Below are 20,328 nucleotides of genomic sequence, written 5' to 3' on the forward strand. Positions count from 1 at the left end.
GCTGAGATAAAATATCAGTTGTCTCCTAATTTTAGCTTGACGGCAATTTAGCTGTCCCACTTTTGCATAGTTAAGACAGCAAGGAACTTTACAATCTTCCTTTTACTCCAGCGGCCAACCCACACAACTGCTGGCACAAGTGCTTCTTTAAATCGAGCTTCTGCTGAGGCCTCTTCAAGTGCAACTGTGTAAGGATATAAGGAGAACAATGCTGAATTGCAAACAAGGCCCATCTCACTCTCAGGGGTGAGGAACTGGATCTGGTGGGTGAGACAGATCCTTGTCTCCCTGCCCCAGTTTGACAACTAGTTATGGCCACCTGATGTCAGCCACCTGATGTCACAAGGATGCCAGGCAACTCAGTTTCACCTGTGCAGTAGTTTGAAGGCCTCCCTCCCCCCAAAAAACCCTCTGATTGTCACGTGGATCTATGCAAGTTCTGGGCTTTGCAGGTCCTCCAGCTGATCAGCAATGTCTGCAGCTCTTACGGTCCAGCCATGCCTGCACTTTCCTTGTACCTGATGTTACATCAGATGTAGAGCAGGTAGGTGTAGCTTGGCCAAAATGGGGGTTCTAGGCCAACTGGAAAAGCCTGGCCGGCTAATTAGGCCTGTGGGTTGGAGGTTCCCTACTGCTGACAAATCTAAGCCAGCCCCACAGACTCATCTGGTGGATGGGCTTCTGGGGATGGCACTGCATTCCTTTCCCCCTCTGAGTCCTCAACCGCATCCCCAGAAGAAGGAGATGATGAAGAAGAAGAAGATTACTTTGGCAGGTTGATTTAGAGCTATGGTGATTGGAATAAGGTAAAGGTAAAGAGACCCCTGACCATTAGGTCCAGTTGTGGCCGACTCGGGGGTTGCAGCGCTCATCTCGCTTTATTGGCCGAGGGAGCCGGCGTACAGCTTCCGGGTCATGTGGCCAGCATGACTAAGCCACTTCTGGCGAACCAGAGCTGCACACGGAAACACCGTTTACCTTCCCACCGGAGCGGTGCCTATTTATCTACTTGCACTTTGACGTGCTTTCGAACTGCTAGGTTGGCAGGAGCAGGGACCGAGCAATGGGAGCTCACCCTGTCGTGGGGATTCAAACTACCAACCTTCTGATCGGCAAGTCCTAGGCTCTGTGGTTTAACCCACAGTGCCACCTGTGCCCCTTGATTGGAATAAGAGGAGTGTACTATTGAGGGAAGAAGCTATTGGTGGGTTGTGTATATGTACCTACCACCTCTCGAAGATCCCAGGACACCTGTACTTTATTTTTTAACACATGGTCTTACAACCAGTTAAGATTCTGGCTCCTGTCACCACTACAATGCCAGGATGACAGCCGAGCGATTGGTTTTCTAATGCGGAGACTCTCAGTTGCTGAGCCTGGTGATAGTGTACTTTTTAGGCCTCCAAAATCAAGGATGCTAGCTGTTTTTATATGATAGCGAACTATATTCTGCAGGGGTTATGTAATTAAACAGAGCCCTCAGCTGACCCTACAGTAGTTCACACCCATCCTTGGGTGTTGGGATGTGTTTTAACCTAAGAGGAAACCAAGAGAAAATCTTAGCTTAATGCTTAATTTCCCTTCTTTTCTTTTTTAAAATAGCACGCTTTCTGTCCTGGAAAGTTATTGCAGGTAGGAATGTAAGCCACCTCAGCCACAAAGCTAAATTTAAGATTGTGGGATCTCCAATAATTTTTATGAAGCCAGCTTTTGCTAGAGCTGGACTACTCACCTTCAAATAAAAAAAAAGAGGAGAACCTATGACCCTCAAGATGATGTTGAACTCCAAACCACATCAGTCCCAGCCAGCATGGTCAGGGATGATGGGCTCTGTAGTTCAAATATCATCTGAGGTTCCACAGGTTTCCCCTCCTTGCCTTATGGTGAAGAATTGAGTACAGAGACAAGACAGACAAGCAGTCTACCTTTGCATTCTTCTCATCTTAAATATGAAAGTTTTGGGAGAAGTTGTTAAATAGATTGTGAAAACGACTTGAGAATATAAGTGAGGCTAATGATAAAGAAATAAATCCTACGTCCTTAGCAACCAGTAATTGATATGAAACACTTCTTGCACAGTGTTGTAATAGGAAATGCATGCTTCTCCATCTCCATCATTTGGCTAATTCCAGTGAACCACACAGCATAATTCTTAAAAAAACAACAACTAAGTCACAGCTATGACCCCAATTTTATTTATTCTAATTAAAAATTAATCTTACTGTGTTTATCTTTTCATTTGGGTGCTTTGAAAGGTCCTGTTTTAAAACACACTTTAAGATTCTCATCTGTAACCTATCCTCCATAGGAAGCTTACATTTCCTACTTTCAGATCACATGTTCCAGGTTTTATTTTGGGGTGAAATCAATGTCACACATTAATTAGCAGATTTGATTAAATTAACAGCGGCATTGCAGTTTTCTTTACAGATGAGTAATATGGCCCATTTTAGAGTCTACTGAAGATAGTGTAGTCTTTTTTCTTTTCTTTTTTTTAAGGATGTGAAAAGTCATCTGTTATCTCAGGGTCGGAAAGCACAGTATAACAAAGCAGTGCAGAGCCTTTACTAAACCTGGATTGCCTATCCATTTCTAGGGTTTAGACATAGGTAAGGTAACTGAGACTAAATCTGCAGGAGATTATCTGAAATAAGCCAAGAAACTTTCTCTGAATTCTGAAAGTACCAACCTGAATTATCCCCTCCTGAGCCCATAAATTCCCAACCTCCCTTTCCTCCTATTACTTATAGTAGAATACTCTTCAAAGCCGCTTTTGTTTCAGCACGACAACTGTACAAAAGATTTCATACGCCCAGCAATAAATGTTAGAGGTCAAATGGCATAAGTTTACTTAGAGATCTTATATGCAGATTTGTTCTTTGTCTTTTGCCTGTCAATAAACAGGGTTTGGGTGTGAAAATAAAACAACCTATAAACAGAGAAACTGACAAAGTGTTATGATAGAAAGCAGGCATACTAATACAACACTTTTCCTTGCTGTCCAAAGATGTCTCCAAGTTTAACAGTTCAACATGACTTGCCTTTATGAAGCAATCAAAGTGATCTACCTGTAAGGAGCACCACACAAACCTTGCACTTGTATTGCCTTGTGTTTTCCCACCTTATACCTTGCCAGTCCCAAGCTTAACATTATAATATGCGGTTTGCGCCAGGATTTTAAAATTGCAAAAAAGAGCAAAACACAAAAGTCAGACACGATCTAGACGAAGGTTACACATTTTTAAAGGGCCTATTGAACTCATTCATTGCGACTTTGTTCAGAGTAATCATAGAATCATAGAGTTGGAAGGGATCCCAAGGGTGATCTACTTCAAGACCTCTGCAGTGCATGAATATGATAATAATAATAATAATAATAATAATAATAATAATAATAATAATAATAATAATAATTTATTATTTGTACCCCGCCCATCTGGCTGGGTTTCCCCAGCCACTCTGGGCGGCTTCCACAGAAACCAAAAAACACTAAAATATCATACATTAAAAGCTTCCCTGAATAGGGCCGCCTTAAGATGTCTTCTGAATGTCAGGTAGTTGTCCATCACCTTGACATCCGATGGGAGGGCATTCCACAGGGCGGGCGCCACCACTGAAAAGGCCCTCTGCCTGCCTGGGTTGCCCGTCCTGTTTGCTTCAGTGTGAGGGTAAAGCACCTGCCCAATTGTGGCGGGCTGGTTTACAATCTCTCTTCTGCCCACCAATTCATGGAGGCCCTGGGGTCTTACAGTCCTGCAGCTGCCCCCCAGTTTGTCATGGAGGAGGCACTTAAGAGAAATAGGGGAGGTGGTCTCTTGGAGGCACTGCGGGAGGCCGTTTAAGGCACACTGACAACATACCACAGCAACACAGAGATGGAAAGGGACGTGCCCGAAATGAACTTGTAAGTGAGAAGAGGGAGCGACCGGGGGCTTGAAGTGGCAGGGTGATGCAAGGAAGTCAGTGCTGCCACTGCAGCAGCAGCAATAACCCAGGGCAGGGTGTGTTGGAGAAGCAGAAGCGTCTAAGGGAGAGCACAGCAACAGTGATACTGTTGAGGGGAAGCTAGATTTTGCTGGTCAGGAAAGGAAACAACCATAATACACAGAGCTTGCCTATTGAGGTACGTGAACAGCCTACAGGTTCTGGGTACAGAAATATTAATGCCAGAAGAAGGAATGCAGCAGTAACCTTATGGCTGCAGGCCTAGCTTCGGGAATTGTGGAATGGGGAAAGGGAAATAGATTAAGCAGTGGGTGTCCAGGGGCAGAGGGAGTGAAGAAAACTGGGACTGTGATGAGTTTGAGAGAAGCTTCCGGAGGGAAAGCGGATTCTCGGCATCAACAGTAGCTGAGAGGAGATATGAAATTACACTGACGTGTGTCTTGTAGCTCATAGTTGTATTGTACATTCTGGCATGTCACTTTTAGCCCATCCTTGCTATATCAAATTAATTGAATCTCTACACTGACTGGCAATTTTAGAAATCCCAGGGCACAGCTGTATGGTCCACCCTTCCTCTTTCTTAAGTTTACAGTCAATTAAATAAGATTCTCCTAGACATATGTCATTACCTCTCTGTTCCAGGTCATCTTAATTCAAAGTCAGTTGTTGACCCGTGAGCCGAGTTTTAATGCAGAAGGAAAATGAATAGTCAGTGTTGATGACTGATCTCGTTTAATGGGAAAAGTCATCTTGATGTCATGCGTCCCAACAACTGCTGACTGTATCAATTTAATCAGTCACATAAGGAAATGTTTGGCTTTTCTAAATGTAGTGCTGCTCAGATAGCCAAACACGAAAAACTGAAAGCAGAACCCTCTGCCTTATTCGGTAAGTTTCTGTCTTCTGCCACAAATTAATAGGGTGGCCACAGGCAAACCAAATCCAGTTATGGATTTGCCTTACAAAGTGCACCAGGTCATTATCATTAATCACTGTCATTAAGTAAACATTTTGGGCTGCAGCTCAGACAGAAAGGTTGAATCTGTTTATTAAGCTATAAATCCCATTGGGGGTTACTGGCTATAGACTATGAGTGATCCAGCTGTGATCACATGTGATTATGTGCTGCAGGATTAGGCACTGGATGGCCCCTCTAATCAAGATCTCACATGGTATATTGTGATAATGTGTGTACTACTTTGAGATAAGCCTCTGTGGGCAAAAAACAAACAAACCAGCGGTCTATTTTTTGTTTTATTTTATTAGATTTGTATCCTACCCTTCCTCCCAAGAATCCCAGGACAGCAGGCCTAGTCTTTGCATGAAATGCAGATTGGTGTGTGTGTGTGTGTGTGTGTGTGTGTGTATGGCAGACACATACAAGAAATGCAGGTTTATGTCTTTCTGTGAATGGTAATGGATAATTGGATTTTAAAATTTGCTATACTATCACATAGCTTCTAAATAGGATCAATAGAAAGAGTTTAGCTGTATAATAATAATAATAATAATAATAATAATAATTTATTATTTATACCCCGCCCATCTGGCTGAGTTTCCCCAGCCACTCTGGGCGGCTTCCAATCAAGTTTTAAAAACAACACAGCATTAAATATTAAAAACTTCCCTAAACAGGGCTGCCTTCAGATGTCTTTTAAAGATAAGATAGCTGCTTATTTCCTTCACATTTGAAGGGAGGGCATTCCACAGAGTGGGCCTCACTACCGAGAAGGCCCTCTGTCTGATTCCCTGTAACCTCACTTTTCGCAATGAGGGAACCGCCAGAAGGCTCTCGGTGCTAGATCTCAGTGTCCGGGCTGAACGTAATAGGTGGTTGAGTTTTGCTCCATGAACTAAGGTTTTCTTCTTTGTGCAACCTGAAGCCAATGCATGCAGCTATCTATTAAAGTCCAAATTAGTTGATTTCAGTGGATCTGTACATGCTGAGCCAGCCTTGCAAATTCTTAAAGCACATACCTACAGTAGGGTTACAGATACACTTACAGATGTGTTGGAAGTATTCTCAGATAAATACACTCCATCCTGTTGAAACTGCCAACTTTGTTGATTTTAATGTGTTTTTATAAATATGTAAATAAAATATTGGGATTTATTTTGCGTTAATGGGTTGTATCCAATGGGTGCTTTACACTAGTGAAAAGCATTTCGCCAGTCACTCCTACCACCTTCAGTATCATTTCCCAAACTGTTCTAGAGGGTCCCTCCAACTCTCAGCAGTACATCTTTTGGATGGCTGCAGTGGATTGGGGGTGAGCAGGTAACAAATATTGAAACTGTGTCCTCTGTAAGCATGAGGGGGAAAATTTGTGTCCCATTAGCTGTATTAGAGGGAATGTATATGTATATGTATATTACAGATAGACCCCATGACCCCAGAATCTCTACTAGGTATGTGGTTGTGGACATCAGGTATGGACACCAACAGCATTTCTCTGTTACCACTTCCCCATCTCTAAATATATCACTGTATCACACAGATACGGCTGCCTTACATATCGCCGCAGCAGATATGCTAAAGGATTACAAGGGGCTGAGATCACTATGGCAACAAAATTCCTATCATTCTCTTACAGCTGCACTTCTCAAAAGATAAGGCAGGCCTCCCCAAGGAGATTGAAACGATTGCTAGGGAGGCGCAGTCCATGACAGAATAAAATTGAAAAAAAGGGCAAAAAGTGTGGAGGAGGATTTTAAAAGAAGCTAAAGTGGAGAGAAAGGGACAATTGTTAGAGGCTCATTCAAAGGTGGTAAAACATTGGCACCAAGACCCCTGACTACTAAAGGGGTTTCAGATCACGCGCCAAGAGACGCATTAAAAGCAGCCCTGGCTTGACTGCTGCTAGGCAAGGGGAATCATACACCTAGGAAAACATTACAGGTTTGGGGACGTGGCTGGCCTAGAACAGAGCCTAGAACTTGCTGATCAGAAGGTCGGCAGTTCGAATCCCCGCGACAGGGTGAGCTCCCGTTGTTCACTCCCAGCTCCTTTCCACCTAGTAGTTCAAAAGCACGTCAAGTTAAACGGCGTTTCCATGCACTGCTCTGGTTCACCAGAAGTGGCTTAGTCATGCTGGCCACATGACCCGGAAGCTGTACACCGGCTCCCTCGGCCAATAAAGCGAGATGAGCGCCGCAACCCCAGAGTCGGGCACGACTGCACCTAATGGTCAGGGGCCCCTTTACTTATGGCAGAAAAAGTGAAGGAGTCTAATCTGTGGCTGCTTGAGAGTCAGGGTACTGGATGATCTGGAACCATTTCCAAAATAGAACCATAAAATTGTAGAGTTGGAGGATGTTCTCAAAGTCAGAAGGTGTTGTTTTGCTTGTTGGAGTTGAGCTCCAGTAATATTTGCCTGAGTGAAAAAGCCATGAAATGTGAAACTGGTGCCAAGCCTTTACATCAGTAGTGCACAGGAGAAAACCTAACCATTTTTCTTCTCATCCTAAAGAGGCAGGCTGTCAAGACCATCCCTTAAGCAGACGGGCTAATTTATCTAGTTTATGATTTTTCGTTTCAGGCAGGCACCAATTTTTTAGGAGGCTACCACACATGTTCCTTGTTGCTGATATAGGATCTCCCCAGTGCAGAGCTACTTTGCCATGTTCAGCTAATGAATTGGCACACTTTAATTGACACCCGTGGTAATGTCACTATTGTCCCTCTCAGTCCTACTGCTATAGGTATCGATGCACAGCCCGAAGCCAAAACACCCCTGACAGCTCTGCTTCGAACCTGGGGTTCCGCTGCGCTGCTGACACTCTGCCTGACTACTTAAAGTGACAAAGGCTGGCTGGCAGCTGTGGAGGACCGAAAGATCTCACCCGAGGCAAGAAGCGCTTAAGGAAGAGAAGGACCTTGGCTCAGTGAAGGATGTCTTGCTTGGAAAGATGAAAATTGAAATGCTGAACTTTCTGCTTTAATGAACCTCGGCGCAAGGGGGGAAACGGGCTGGATTTCCATTTGTGTTTCCGGAAATCTAGCACTGATGTATGGAGTATTAACTTTGATTGTTTTATGTTTGAGAACTGAGAAGAATTATGGTCATGAATTGAGGGGGTTCTCTCTTAATAAGGAAAAGAAATGTTTAGAGGCAGTTGGCTTCAACTAGGAGATGGATTTACAAAAGCAGGAAGTGAAATGCTGCTTTATTTCTTTTAATAATTCAGTGTGTGGCTTCCAAGTGGCCCCCCAATACCAGATATGGCCTTCAGTGGCCAACTTCCTGCAATATTGGAATCAACCTTTTTTAATTAGCCTCATGGTTTACAGTCCTAAAGATGCAGGCATCAGTGTATACAGTTTGAATTAGCTGCAAATATGTTTTCATAGAGTGTGTAGAATCCTTATAGGAGCTACAAATGACCCAAATTAGAAAAATGTGCACAAACAATGCATTTAATGTTTCCAGTTTATCCTTGTTGCCAAATCTAAGGTACTTTCACTAAGGATTGAAACCTATATACATTTAGTTAGGAGTAACGTTGGCATTTCTGGACCAAATGTGATTGTTGGTTGAATGAACGGGACATCTGAAGTGTTGGTATGTGGAATGAGGAGGGGTAGGGTGAAAATCAGACACAGTGTACACCAGAGATGGGAAACTTGGACCCTCTAGGTGTCTTTGGATATTTCCTACCAAACTGCCATTGAACTTTTGCACATCACTGACTTATACTAAGCATACTCCTTTTGCAGAACAGGAAAAAGTTCTTTCTCTAGTCAATGGCCCTTTTGGGAGGAAAATACATAAAAAATAATGATAGGGAAAATGATGATGAAAATAAGCTGTGAGGCTTAAATGTGCTAATATTGAGACCTAGCTATAGAATTTTGAAGCAGTTAACTAATATCTTTGATGTCATTCGGTCTGAGAACTGATAAAGGTGGAAGCCAAAACATTTTGCTGTAAGAATTTAAAATTTCTGTCTTGTTTCTAGTTACTATAAAGAGAGAGAGAGAGAGAGAGAGAGAGAGAGAGAGTGTGTGTACACACTAGTCTTCTGGTTGTAAATGGTTTGAACTTTTAACTTATTTTGATTCTGCATTTTATATACAGGTAGTTGTAACCTACTTAGGAACCTTATGATGGGTAAGAAATACAATAAATCAGGCATAACCAATGGAGTGCCTTCCAGATGTTTCTGGATTATAACTCCTGACATTCATGACCATTGGCCATGGGGCTGATGGGAGTTGGAGTCTTAAGCCCATCTGGTGGGCACCATGTTGTTAACCCCTGAAATGCCATTACTACTTAGGGATAGAGAACCTATGGCACTTCAGCTGTTGTTGAATTCTAACTTCTGTCATGCCTGACCATTGGCTGCTGGGGGGTCCATCTGGTGGGCCACAAGTTCCCCACCTTTGACTTAAAATGTTTCTAATCATATGAATTAAGCATCTGTTAATGCTAAGCAAGCTGGTGTGCTGTAAGCTTCTCACATTTCATGATGTAAAATACATGGTTTTTAAATTCATTTAATTCAAGTATTTAAAAGTGAATTTAATTCAATTCATTTTTGCCTATCTATTCTACTGTTTTCCATTCTTCTTCCAAAGTAGGATATTGTATCTGTTTGGTGTTTTGGTACAATAGAACTGGATACCACAGAGACATTTTCACTCTAAAACCATTTATGCTGGAGTTCTGGGTAGTAAATGTACAGATTTTGACCTTGGCAGAATAACCAACCCAAACCATCAAAGTGACTTGTGTGTAATGGAAACTGTCAGTATTAGCTTGTATATACCTGCACATGATGTGGCCTAGTAAATAGCACAAAACTGAGATGAACTAAGTTAATCAACAGCAAACACTTGGATAGTTTTGGTCTTGGTTCCCATGTGTAAAATGGAAGTAAGAAGAATTTTCTCTGGGGTGAATGAGACAAGGATGTTAAAGTGCTAGAAGGATTAACAATCACCACAGCCTCATTCTGCCTAATGGTAGGGCCAGCCCTGTTTTTGTTTTGCTGACAGTGGGGCAAGTTATAGCAAAGTGCTGGAAAACTGAAGAAGAAATAGCTTTGACTATCTGGTACTGTCTAGACTACATTGTTAGCAGAGAAGCTTATTAAGCAGATAAGAGTAGCATGAACTTGTGTTGCAACAGATAACTTTTTGCAAGAGTGGCACTGCTTTATACCTCATGTTAATCATCACTAAAGCCACCAGCTACCCACAACGACCTCTGCAAGGGCATCTTCAGATGCCAGTTTTCACAAAATGCACAGAATATGAAGCAAACCTTTACCACAAATACACACTGAGAAATTAGTAACATACTTCTTTATCTAGTTGTCTTGTTAAGAAAAGCAGTTAGAAGTCCATGTCAGCAGTTTAGCATAGAAATTTGAACAGGTCCAGCACTCATTCCTGCCACTATATTGCTCAGGGATTTCTTCGCTATACTGGATCTCATATTGAAATCCATTGGTAATTATTTAGCAGTTTCACCCATCTTCAGCTTTCTAGCAAATACATTTAAAGGTTGACAACCCAGTAAAGACTGTTGCCTGGATCAAGCAATGTGTTTTGTTTTCCATGTTTCTTTGGGCAAGAAAAGTGCTTTCTCTTTTTCTTCCTGGTCCTGCAATTTTCTTTTGAAAATACAAAATCAAAATAAATAAATCATGGCTTCTAATTAAACACTCTGTTCTCAGTTGTGATTCTTGCATTGTTGTCAGTCCAGCTGTGAATTTAGCAAATTGCCCTGTGTTCTACTAGGGAAGAAGTGCCCCAGCAAGATTTGGAGACGTGGAAAGATGGAGATGGGGATTTTGTTGTTGTGTTAGATTATGTCAGAGGGAGTTGTTTTGATCATAACGGAAAGTGCTCAGCTGTTGTATCATCCCGTAGCCTTTGATTGCAAAAGTTTGCTGTCTAAAGCTATCATCAAAGGCTTTCCTGTTTGTGCTATGGCATAACACTGCAGGAGGCAAGTTGTGTTGGGAAGTGTGGCCTAGTGCAGTTCTCCGGTTATGAACCCTGATTCGTACGGCAGTAACTGAGAAGTGACTAGGTAAGTAGAACCTTGAATCCCATCCTTCAAGTTTATTCAGCTACACCCTGAAATCTGAGAAAACCGCTTGATCCTGTGCATGTATACTCAGAAGTAAGTCTCACTATGTTCAGTGGGGTTTGCTCTCAAGTATGAATAGGATTTCAGGATGAAATTACAATTCCTGCTTCTCCACTGGCACAGAGTGATCCTTTGCACTATACCCACAACCTGCAACCTGTCTCAGTTAATGCAAAACATATCTACAAGCTTAAAACCATTCCTTGGTCTTTCCTGCTGGTGTATCTAGCAATTACTTGTGTATGCCCATAAATGACTGGCGAAACTAGAGCAGTGGACAGAAATACCATTTAGCTTCCCGCCAGAGCAGTACTTATTTATCTACTTGCACTTTGACGTGCTTTCAAACTGCTAGGTTGGCAGGAGCTGGGACAGAACAACAGGAGCTCACCCCTTCGCGGGGATTTGAACCGCTGACCTTCCGATAGGCAAGCCCTAGGCTCAGTGGTTTAGACCAGTGTTCCCCAACCTCGGGCCTCCAGCTGTTTTTGGACTACCATTCCCATCATCCTTGACCACTGGTCTTGCTAGCGAGGGATGATGGGAGTTGTAGTCCAAAAACAGCTGGAGGCCCAAGGTTGGGGAACACTGGTTTAGACCACAGATGTCTACAATGTACCAGCATAATGGCAACGATGTGGGGGACACTACTCCTGCACTATGCAAGTAATTTCCCAGTTGTGATAAGCACAGATGTGGCTCAATCTGACTAGTTAATATGCAAATCATTTAGGTGTAAGAGACCCTTAAACAGAGGGATTCTTTTCTCACCTTGGTTCCTTTGTATGCCATGATAATGCAGATTTTCTGCCCTATCTTGGGTTAGCAGGAATGAACAGTGTACTTGATTGCTTCTGTTTCTCTCCTCCCCGGTTGTGAGTGAGATGAGCAAACCAGGAAGCCTTGGCTTTGTAGTACATCCAAACCAGCATTCTTGGTTTGCTGCTCCTGAACAAGCCACCATCAGCAAACCAACAACAAGCCATGGCTTCTTCTGACATGTTAAGGAGCAACAATAAATGATCCCTGGTTTGTGTTAAGCCAGGGTTTCCTGCTTTATCTGATTCTTGACAGGGGACGATCAAAGCAGGTGGACAGTGTTCATTTCTGATTAATGTAAAGCCAGAAAGTCTGCCTTACTGTTGGCACAAGTCTGGTTATTGGTGTGCCATTTATTTATTTCATAAAAATTATACACTGCTTGAATGTAAAAAAAAAAAAAAACCCTTCAAAGCAGTTTACAATGTTATGTACTAATCACACACAGTAAGAGAGCAAAGAGAAGTGCATGAGCCAATCTGAATGTACCAGTAATCTAGATCCACTTTGTCCGTTTATGCTTAAAATTGAGTGTGTGTTTATGCACAAGCAGAACTCAAGTCAATTAAGTATTTTGAAAGGTCCAATCTTAGATTTAATCTAATCATATCCAATCTTAAATTTCTACGTGCCTTTTTGTGCTTAATCCCTACAATTAGTAGATTTCAAGACTATGAAGATATATATTTTTAACAGAGCAGAATATTAATTCTTCAGATAAATCTAATTTTGAAAGATAATTGGGAAGCAGGGGTGCTGAAAGAAATGCAGTTGTCACTAAATCCTACTTTAGAACATTTATAGATAGTTCAAAGCATTGGTTTCCTGGTACTTTCTGCTGTTTAATATTCCACCAGTATGAAACAAAACAAAATGTTCCCTTCAAGCTCCTGACATATGGCTGAACAAATCTCTTGTATGGGACTAAAGCCTCTTGAATATATTTATTAACAAGTCTGAAAAGCCTTGCTCTTGGATCTACCCACTCATCTGTAAAATCAGAACACAAGTGAAATGGATGGCAATCTGAACCAGTAGCTTGTGATTTCATGCCTGTAGAGCTATGCATTTGGTAAGCATGACATCTCTCTCTTGCTCTGGTGTCTGTCAGTTGCAATCTTGCTTTTAAAGAGGTATTGGTAATGGTAAGTATTGGGTGAGCAGAGGCGTGCAAGATAGCTGATTCTCTGGCATCCAGGAACTCCCAGCTCCGGTTTTACACATTGGAAACTGACTTACCCTAAGGTGAATATAGGACTGCAACCTTCATCTCTTGAAAATTTGTATGTTTAATAGAATGAAACTGTAGGTAAAGAAACCAAGTTAGTCCCTCAGCATTTGTTGATCTTACATTCAGTTTGTGGCAGCACCTGGTAGGTCAGGGCTGTTCTTCAGCCTTGGGTCTACAGATGTTGATGGACTATAACTCCCATCTTCTCTGATCATTGACTAGTGGATCATTGGAAGTGGATCATGGGAGTTGTAGTCCAACATCTAGGGACCAATTGGGGGGACAGACTGGTGGGGATGGAATGAACAAAGACACTTCATTCACCTAGAGAATATTCTAGAAGACATTTGTCACATTTTACATCTGAGTAGTGAACTTTTTGAAAATCTCCTTGTTAAGGGTAGGTAATTCATCCTTTTTTCCGTTCTGTGGTTGTTGCTGTATCCTAAGGTTGCAAACTTGCAGACTGATACTAAGGAAGGGAACCAGGGCTAGCTTGGCCATGAGACAGACAGCCGATGCTGGGGACCACAGCGGCTTGCCATTCTTTCCCCCTGAGGTAGCCTGCTCTACACTCCCTGAGCTAACTTGCTGCCCTCAGGTACAATGGAGGATCACCCAGGTCACATTAACATGCTGATCTGCTTGAATTCTGTATGTGGCTTGGGTGAGGGTACTATCTGCTCCTTTGACTCAGGCAGCAAAATATCTTGAGTTAGTCCAGCAGGGAGCAGGACTTGGCAGACTCTTGTGCCAGTAGTGGTGCACCCTGCTGACACTTACCTGGACACGGTTGGGCCAGCAGGGTGGTGAGGTCGAGTCCATGTGGGTGAACAGGAAGGAGCAATCATTCCCCATCCCCCATATGCAGCAGTAACTCCAATAGCACCCCGAAACACACACCTCTGCTGCCTGCGGCTGGTGCTGGCAGCTGTGAAGCAATGAGTCTGCCCTTAGGTTCTAACACAGGGAGGAATGTATAGCAAATCGGCTGTTGCTGTAAACCTCTCTTCGTTCCAGTCTGCTACTCTAGCTATCCCAGCTCAACAGAGCCTATGGAAAATGGCTATGAAAGAATCATCTGAGCAGGTAAAAAAAACACCCCAAAGCCCTGACTAGGCCATTATTTTTTTGGTTGAGTGGCTAGCAGTGCTGATCTATGTCTATCCCTCTGGGTCCTCCTCCATGCATCTTAGAATTTATAAGCAATAAATGGCATCTCAATGCCATTTTTATTTTACCCCCTAAAAAAAAAAAAATCCTATGGAAGACGAAAGTGTAGCACTGTCGGTTGTGGAAGGTAGGGGAAATAATAATAAGATCACACTCTAGGAATAAATGAGTGGAAACGTGGCTGAGGAACCTGTGGCCCACCAGATGTTGGAGTGCAAATCCCATAATCTATCTGTTGTCCATAAGACTGGGACTGATATTATTATTATTATTATTATTATTATTATTATTATTATTATTATTATTATTACTACTACTACTACTACCGCCCTTCACCTGAGGATTGCAGGGGGCTTACAATATAAAAACACAACAATACATACCATAAGGTAAAGGTAAAGGGACCCCTGACCATTGGGTCCAGTCATGGCTGACTCTGGGGTTGCGGCGCTAATCTCGCTTTATTGGCTGAGGGAGCCGACGTACAGCTTCCGGGTCATGTGGCCAGCATGACTAAGCCGCTTCTGGCGAACCAGAGCAGCGCACGGAAACGCTGTTTACCTTCCCACTGGAGCGGTACATATTTATCTACTTGCACTTTGACATGCTTTCGAACTACTAGGTTGGCAGGAGCAGGGACCAAGCAACGGGAGCTCACCCCGTCGCGGGGATTCGAACTGCCGACCTTCCGATCGGCAAGTCTTAGGCTCTGTGGTTTAACCCACAGCGCCACCCGCGTCCCTAATACATACCATAGTAACAATCAAAAACCATACCCACCCCCAGTTTAAAAGGCCATAGATTGTTTAATTAGCCAAAGGCCAGTAACAGTTGGAATCTAGCAACATCTGTAGGACAACAGTTATCTAAGCATGATAAATCTTAGATCATACATGGGATAGTGTGGAACAGTCTTGCAGCAGAGATTTGTGAGAAGGGGCTGTGATTTCGATTTTGAGGCAGGGATAAGAGAGATCGCAGCTGCTTCTCATGAATCTCTGCCACTAGATTATTCCACCATTTAATTTGTATTTTCCAAATAGATTTATTATGCTTAGAGCAAACTCTAAGGTGCACCTATATGCAAGTCTTCCAGATGGTAGAAATAGGAGCTCCATTGCACCTCTTTAACTGTTGATTCTGACTGGTGTCCATACCAGAGAAAAGATTGCTAAAAATTTGCTTACTAGAACAAAGCCAGCTCTGCATGGCCAAATCAAAACCTGGTATTAAAGCATAGTGCAGTCAATTCTTTCATATGGTTTTTCAGTAAACTATGTTCACTGATACAGGAAGTCTTCTGCAGAGCAGGAATTAAAAAGCAACAACAGCTAGATATGTATAAACAAAGTGATTTGTCATCTTTGGATACCACTAGAACTGCCCCCTGGTATACTATGTTTAAATATCAGCAGGGCCATGAAATTACTTTACTGTTTTGAAAGCTTTCAGCCCCACTAGCTCAGATTTCATTTGATGACCTCTGCAGTTTTTAGATGAAAGACACAGCTATATTCCTTATGTTTGGAAAGGAATACGAAGGTGAGTGCATTGCACTATTTGTCTTGCTGCCCTGTAGCAGAATGGCAGCATTAAGGTGTCACAGCAAATCTCCAGTATTGAAGGCAGTTAGCTTCTGAATGACTGTTGAGAATCACAAGTGCTGTTGGGCTTAAGAGCTGCTTCCTGCAGACAGATGTTTGGCCAATGGGATAACAGAAAGATGGATCAGATGGGCCCTTGAACTGATATTATTATTATTATTATTATTATTATTATTATTATTATTATTATTATTATTATTATGTTTGTTAATACATACCCCAGCCACTCTGGTCGGCTTTCAACAGAACATTAAAAACAGAATAATACTTCAAACATTAAAAACTTCCCTAAACAGGGCTGCCTTCAGATGTCTTCTAAAAGTCAGATAGCTGTTTATCTCTTTGACATCTGCTGGGAGGGCGTTTCACAGGGCGGGTGCCACTACCGAGAAGGTCCTCTGCCTGGTTCCCTGTAACTTCGCTTCTTGCAGTGAGGGATCTGCCAGAAGGCCCTCAGTGCTATACCTCAGTGTCCGGGCTGAACAATAAGGGTGGAGATGCTCCTTCAGGTATACTGGGCCGAGGCCATTTAGGGCTTTAAAAGTCAGCACCAACACTTGGAATTGTGCTCAGAAAGAGCAGCTCTCTTTTTACACTTTTAAAAGACTGGTTGAGAAGTAAAGAAACTTTAGGGAAACTGGTGGTTCAGAAGAGGCAATAGTGTATTCACGTCATTGCTGAGAACTAAGCCTGGAGTAAACACCACAGAAGAACTGCAGTTTTGGTACTGACTCTTAGCTGCTTAAAGCCAAAGCTCATAAAGGGGGTGTTTTTGATCTCACACTTGAATATGGCGCAGAATTACAGCTGACTCAGCTGCTGCTTTCCTTCCCTGCTCATCACACTTGCTGCGTTCACTCCAACTGTAACATTATCTGGGAAGTACATGACTTCTGCACTGCTCATATCACTTCTTTGTTTGAAAGATCTCTTCTTCCTGCCTATGAAGAGATCCCAAGCCAGGTACAAATTGCACAGTCAATAAAAAATGAAATCCAAACCACAACTACAAATGCTATATGAAACAAATTGCTTTGGCTTTGGTCCTGGCACAAAACCATTATTCATTTCAGTGGCAGTCATAGGTTACACCCTTAAGCGCAAAGCAGGTGTAGTTGAGAGAACTATTTGCGGCCAAGTTGCATTTCTCCATTGGGATGCTCCCACCTACTAAGGAGCTCCAGTTTTTCCAGAAAAGGCATCATAATAACCAGACCTGCCTAACTGTATGTTGAGAGACACGGGTGGCGCTGCGGGTTAAACCACAGAGCCTAGGACTTGCCGATCAGAAGGTCGGTGGTTCGAATCCCCGCAACGGGGTGAGCTCCCGTTGCTCGGTCCCTGCTCCTGTCAACCTAGCAGTTCGAAAGCACACCAAAGTGCAAGTAGGTAAATAGGTACCGCTCTGGCGGGAAGGTAAATGGTGTTTCCGTGCACTGCTCTGGTTCACCAGAAGTGGCTTAATCATGCTGGCCACATGACCCGGAAGCTGTATCCCTCTCCCTCGGCCAATAAAGTGAGATGAGCGCCACAACCCCAGAGTTGGCCACGACTGGACCTAATGGTCAGGGGTCCCTTTACCTTTAACTGTATGTTAACTCATTTTGCTACATTGGCCTATTTTCTTTGGCATATTACACACAGGTTTTTGGAACGTCTTCTGAGTTTCTGCACTTTGTGGGGGTGGGAGACTATCTGAAAAGTACTTCCATAGTGCCACTCTCGATCGTGGCTGAGCAATTTGTCGGAAGATTCAGGACAGAGAGAATAAATCACGTCACACACTGCATAGTTCAGCTATGGAACTCACCCCCCACAGAAGGGCCACCCACAAACTAGGATGGCTTTTAAAAAGGATTAGAAAGAAATCGTGGACAAGGCTAACAATGGCTACCTCCACTATTAGAAGGGGCATGCCTCTGAACACCAGTCGCTTGGAATTGGCTTCCCACAGGCATCTGGTGACTGTGAGAACAGGACAGTGAACTACAAGGTTTGACCCAGCAGGCTCTTCTTGTGTTCTTAAAGGTATGAATGTGCACCCATACACACGATTGTAATAATTACAAGGGAAGTAATAGTGCCACTGTATTCTGCTGTGGTCAGACCTCACCTGGAGTACTGTGTCCAGTTCTGGGCACCACAATTCAAGAAGGACACTGACAAACTGGAACGTGTCCAGAGGAGGGCAAGCAAAATGGTCAAAGGCCTGGAAACGATGCCTTATGAGGAACGGCTAAGGGAGCTGGGCATGTTTAGCCTGGAGAAGAGGAGGTTAAGGGGTGATATGATAGCCATGTTCAAATATATAAAAGGATGTCACATAAAGGAGGGAGAAAGGTTGTTTTCTGCTGCTCCAGAGAAGCGAACACGGAGCAATGGATCCAAACTACAAGAAAGAAGATTCCACCTAAACATTAGGAAGAACTTCCTGACAGTAAGAGCTGTTTGACAGTGGAATTTGCTGCCAAGGAGTGTGGTGGAGTCTCCTACTTTGGAGGTCTTTAAGCAGAGGCTTGACAACCATATGTCAGGAGTGCTCTGATGGTGTTTCCTGCTTGGCAGGGGGTTGGACTCGATGGCCCTTGTGGTCTCTCCCAACTCTATGATTCTATGATTACAATAATTCTGTATCAAAAATCTAAGCAGATAAAATACTTCTGAATGCTTTTATAACAACGACGCAAGCTGTTTGTGCTTGTGGATTTTGACACAAAAAGGGAAGAGGAAAAGTGTTACATTGTAAGTGAACGTTCATTTTTAAAGGGGGAAGTGGTCCCTCCCCAAAAGTGGTTAATACTTGAGGTAATACAATAGACACATGTCAGTGTATAAAACGAAAAGGGAAATGTCTGACAGGGCACTGAATTTCAGGCTGCTTACGTGGCGCCTCAAAAGGCAATGGTAGCAGTTATGTTATGATAAGATTAGCTAATCTTCATCTGTCCACTGTGACCCAGTTGGTTTCCCAAACTTGTCTCGCAAAAAAGAAAAAAAGGGTACTGGGTAAAGTAAACCTGTCACAGGCAGACCGGAAATGAGAGCAACACCCATTATCCTCAAAGAGAACAAACTTCTCTCTTTACCCCAACACCCCCCCCCCCCAATTTGTTCCTTGTTTCCTCTGTATAAGCATAGAGTAAACTTTCCTTTACTAACTGGAATGCACAGCTGATCCAGATGACATTTTGAAGAGCAGAACTCGGCTGCTGAGGAACTGTATTCTCCCAGCTAAAAAAAATATACAGTATGGAGTTGTGATGAAAATGAGATTCCTCTGCCCACCTCCACCTTCCCTTCCATCCACCGAAACACGAGGTCTTTTGCGGTAATGAAGTTGTTATGAATTGCTGGTGTGGGAGTGCTTTGCTTCAGGAGTCAGCCTGGTGGTAAAAGTGGGAGGTTGGCAAGCTCATACCCTCACCCAAGCCTTTGCAGCAGAGATGCGATCAAGGGGACAGTTCAGATTTATCTTACAAAGTCAGATAGATGCCGAGCTAGTTATGATGCTTGTCATTGCAAGAATTAGCATAGCTCTTGGTGGGTTACCCGATTTATTTCCATGAATCCCGGGGACACAATCAATCCATATTTTTTTTAAGAGGAAAAAGGTTATTAAAAAAATAAAGAAATAATATCTTCTCTTCTGTGGTCCCCTCTGTTGCGCGGCCTTCCTCTGGGTCCCAGCCTTTCTTGGAGCGCTAGCCATGCTTCCCCCCTCCCTCCCTGCACTGCAATCCCCCACAGGCTTACTCGGGAGTAAGCATTAGCAGAACCCCCTCCTCCTGCTGCTGCCCTGCCTGTCTGTTTGGGTGTCTCCTGCCCAGATATTGTCCAGTGGCCACCCATCCGTGCCGTGGCATGCCCAGTCAGCGGGTCTGGGGCAAAGCCGGCAGCAAGCAAGCGGGAGGCGCGCTTGGGCCGGATCAGCTCTTCTCCTGCTCACTTCTCATACGCAGTGGCCAATGACAAGCTGGCCAACAAGCTGAGCCACCGCTTGCAAGTAGAGGAGCACAATGGTGAAGCCAAGCAGCAGCCACAGCTGCCCAAGCACCACCCGGAGGCTGAACTGGAGCCCAAGCCGATGGCCTTGGGAAATGGTGCCGACAGCAAGCTGAGCGCCAAGTTGCAGCGGCACACCGAGCTCAACGACCCCGCCGACGGCACCCAGCACCGTGTCTTCGGCCCCTACTCCGAGTCCCCATATGATGTGTCTTGTGCACAACACATCATATGGGGACTTCCAGCGAGGCAAAATGGCAGGCACCACTGTAGCGGGCAGCTCCTGAAGCTAGCCAGAGCTAACTGCACTACAAGGCTGGCTCTGGGCTGCTGAGGCTGCCGCTGCCATGTTTCCTGGGGACATTAGATGAAGTCCGGGGACTGTCCCTGGGAAACAGGGACGTCTGGTAACGCTACCATAGCTCAGAGGCAGTGCTTCTGCTTTACTTGC

The 20,328-nt window shown here is 43.6% G+C and overlaps 1 protein-coding gene across 2 annotated transcripts in view; it reads left to right on the forward strand.

Moving 5' to 3' along the window:
• Positions 1–19,398, forward strand: part of SUMF1 (sulfatase modifying factor 1) — a 76,373-nt gene extending 56,975 nt beyond the window's left edge. The window contains exon 9 of one of the 2 annotated variants that reach the window (XM_082210431.1): positions 19,014–19,398. In XM_082210431.1, the coding sequence (XP_082066557.1) occupies positions 19,014–19,018 (5 nt within the window). In that variant the 3' untranslated portion in view covers positions 19,019–19,398. Of the gene's footprint in view, positions 1–7,633; positions 10,616–19,013 lie in introns of those variants that run through there. The other variant, XM_082210430.1, reaches the window with a different exon arrangement.
• Positions 19,399–20,328: the final 930 nt, after the last annotated feature.

This window comes from Podarcis vaucheri (genome assembly GCF_965113315.1).
Source record: "Podarcis vaucheri genome assembly, chromosome: 2".
NCBI classification, from domain to species: Eukaryota; Metazoa; Chordata; class Lepidosauria; order Squamata; family Lacertidae; genus Podarcis; species Podarcis vaucheri.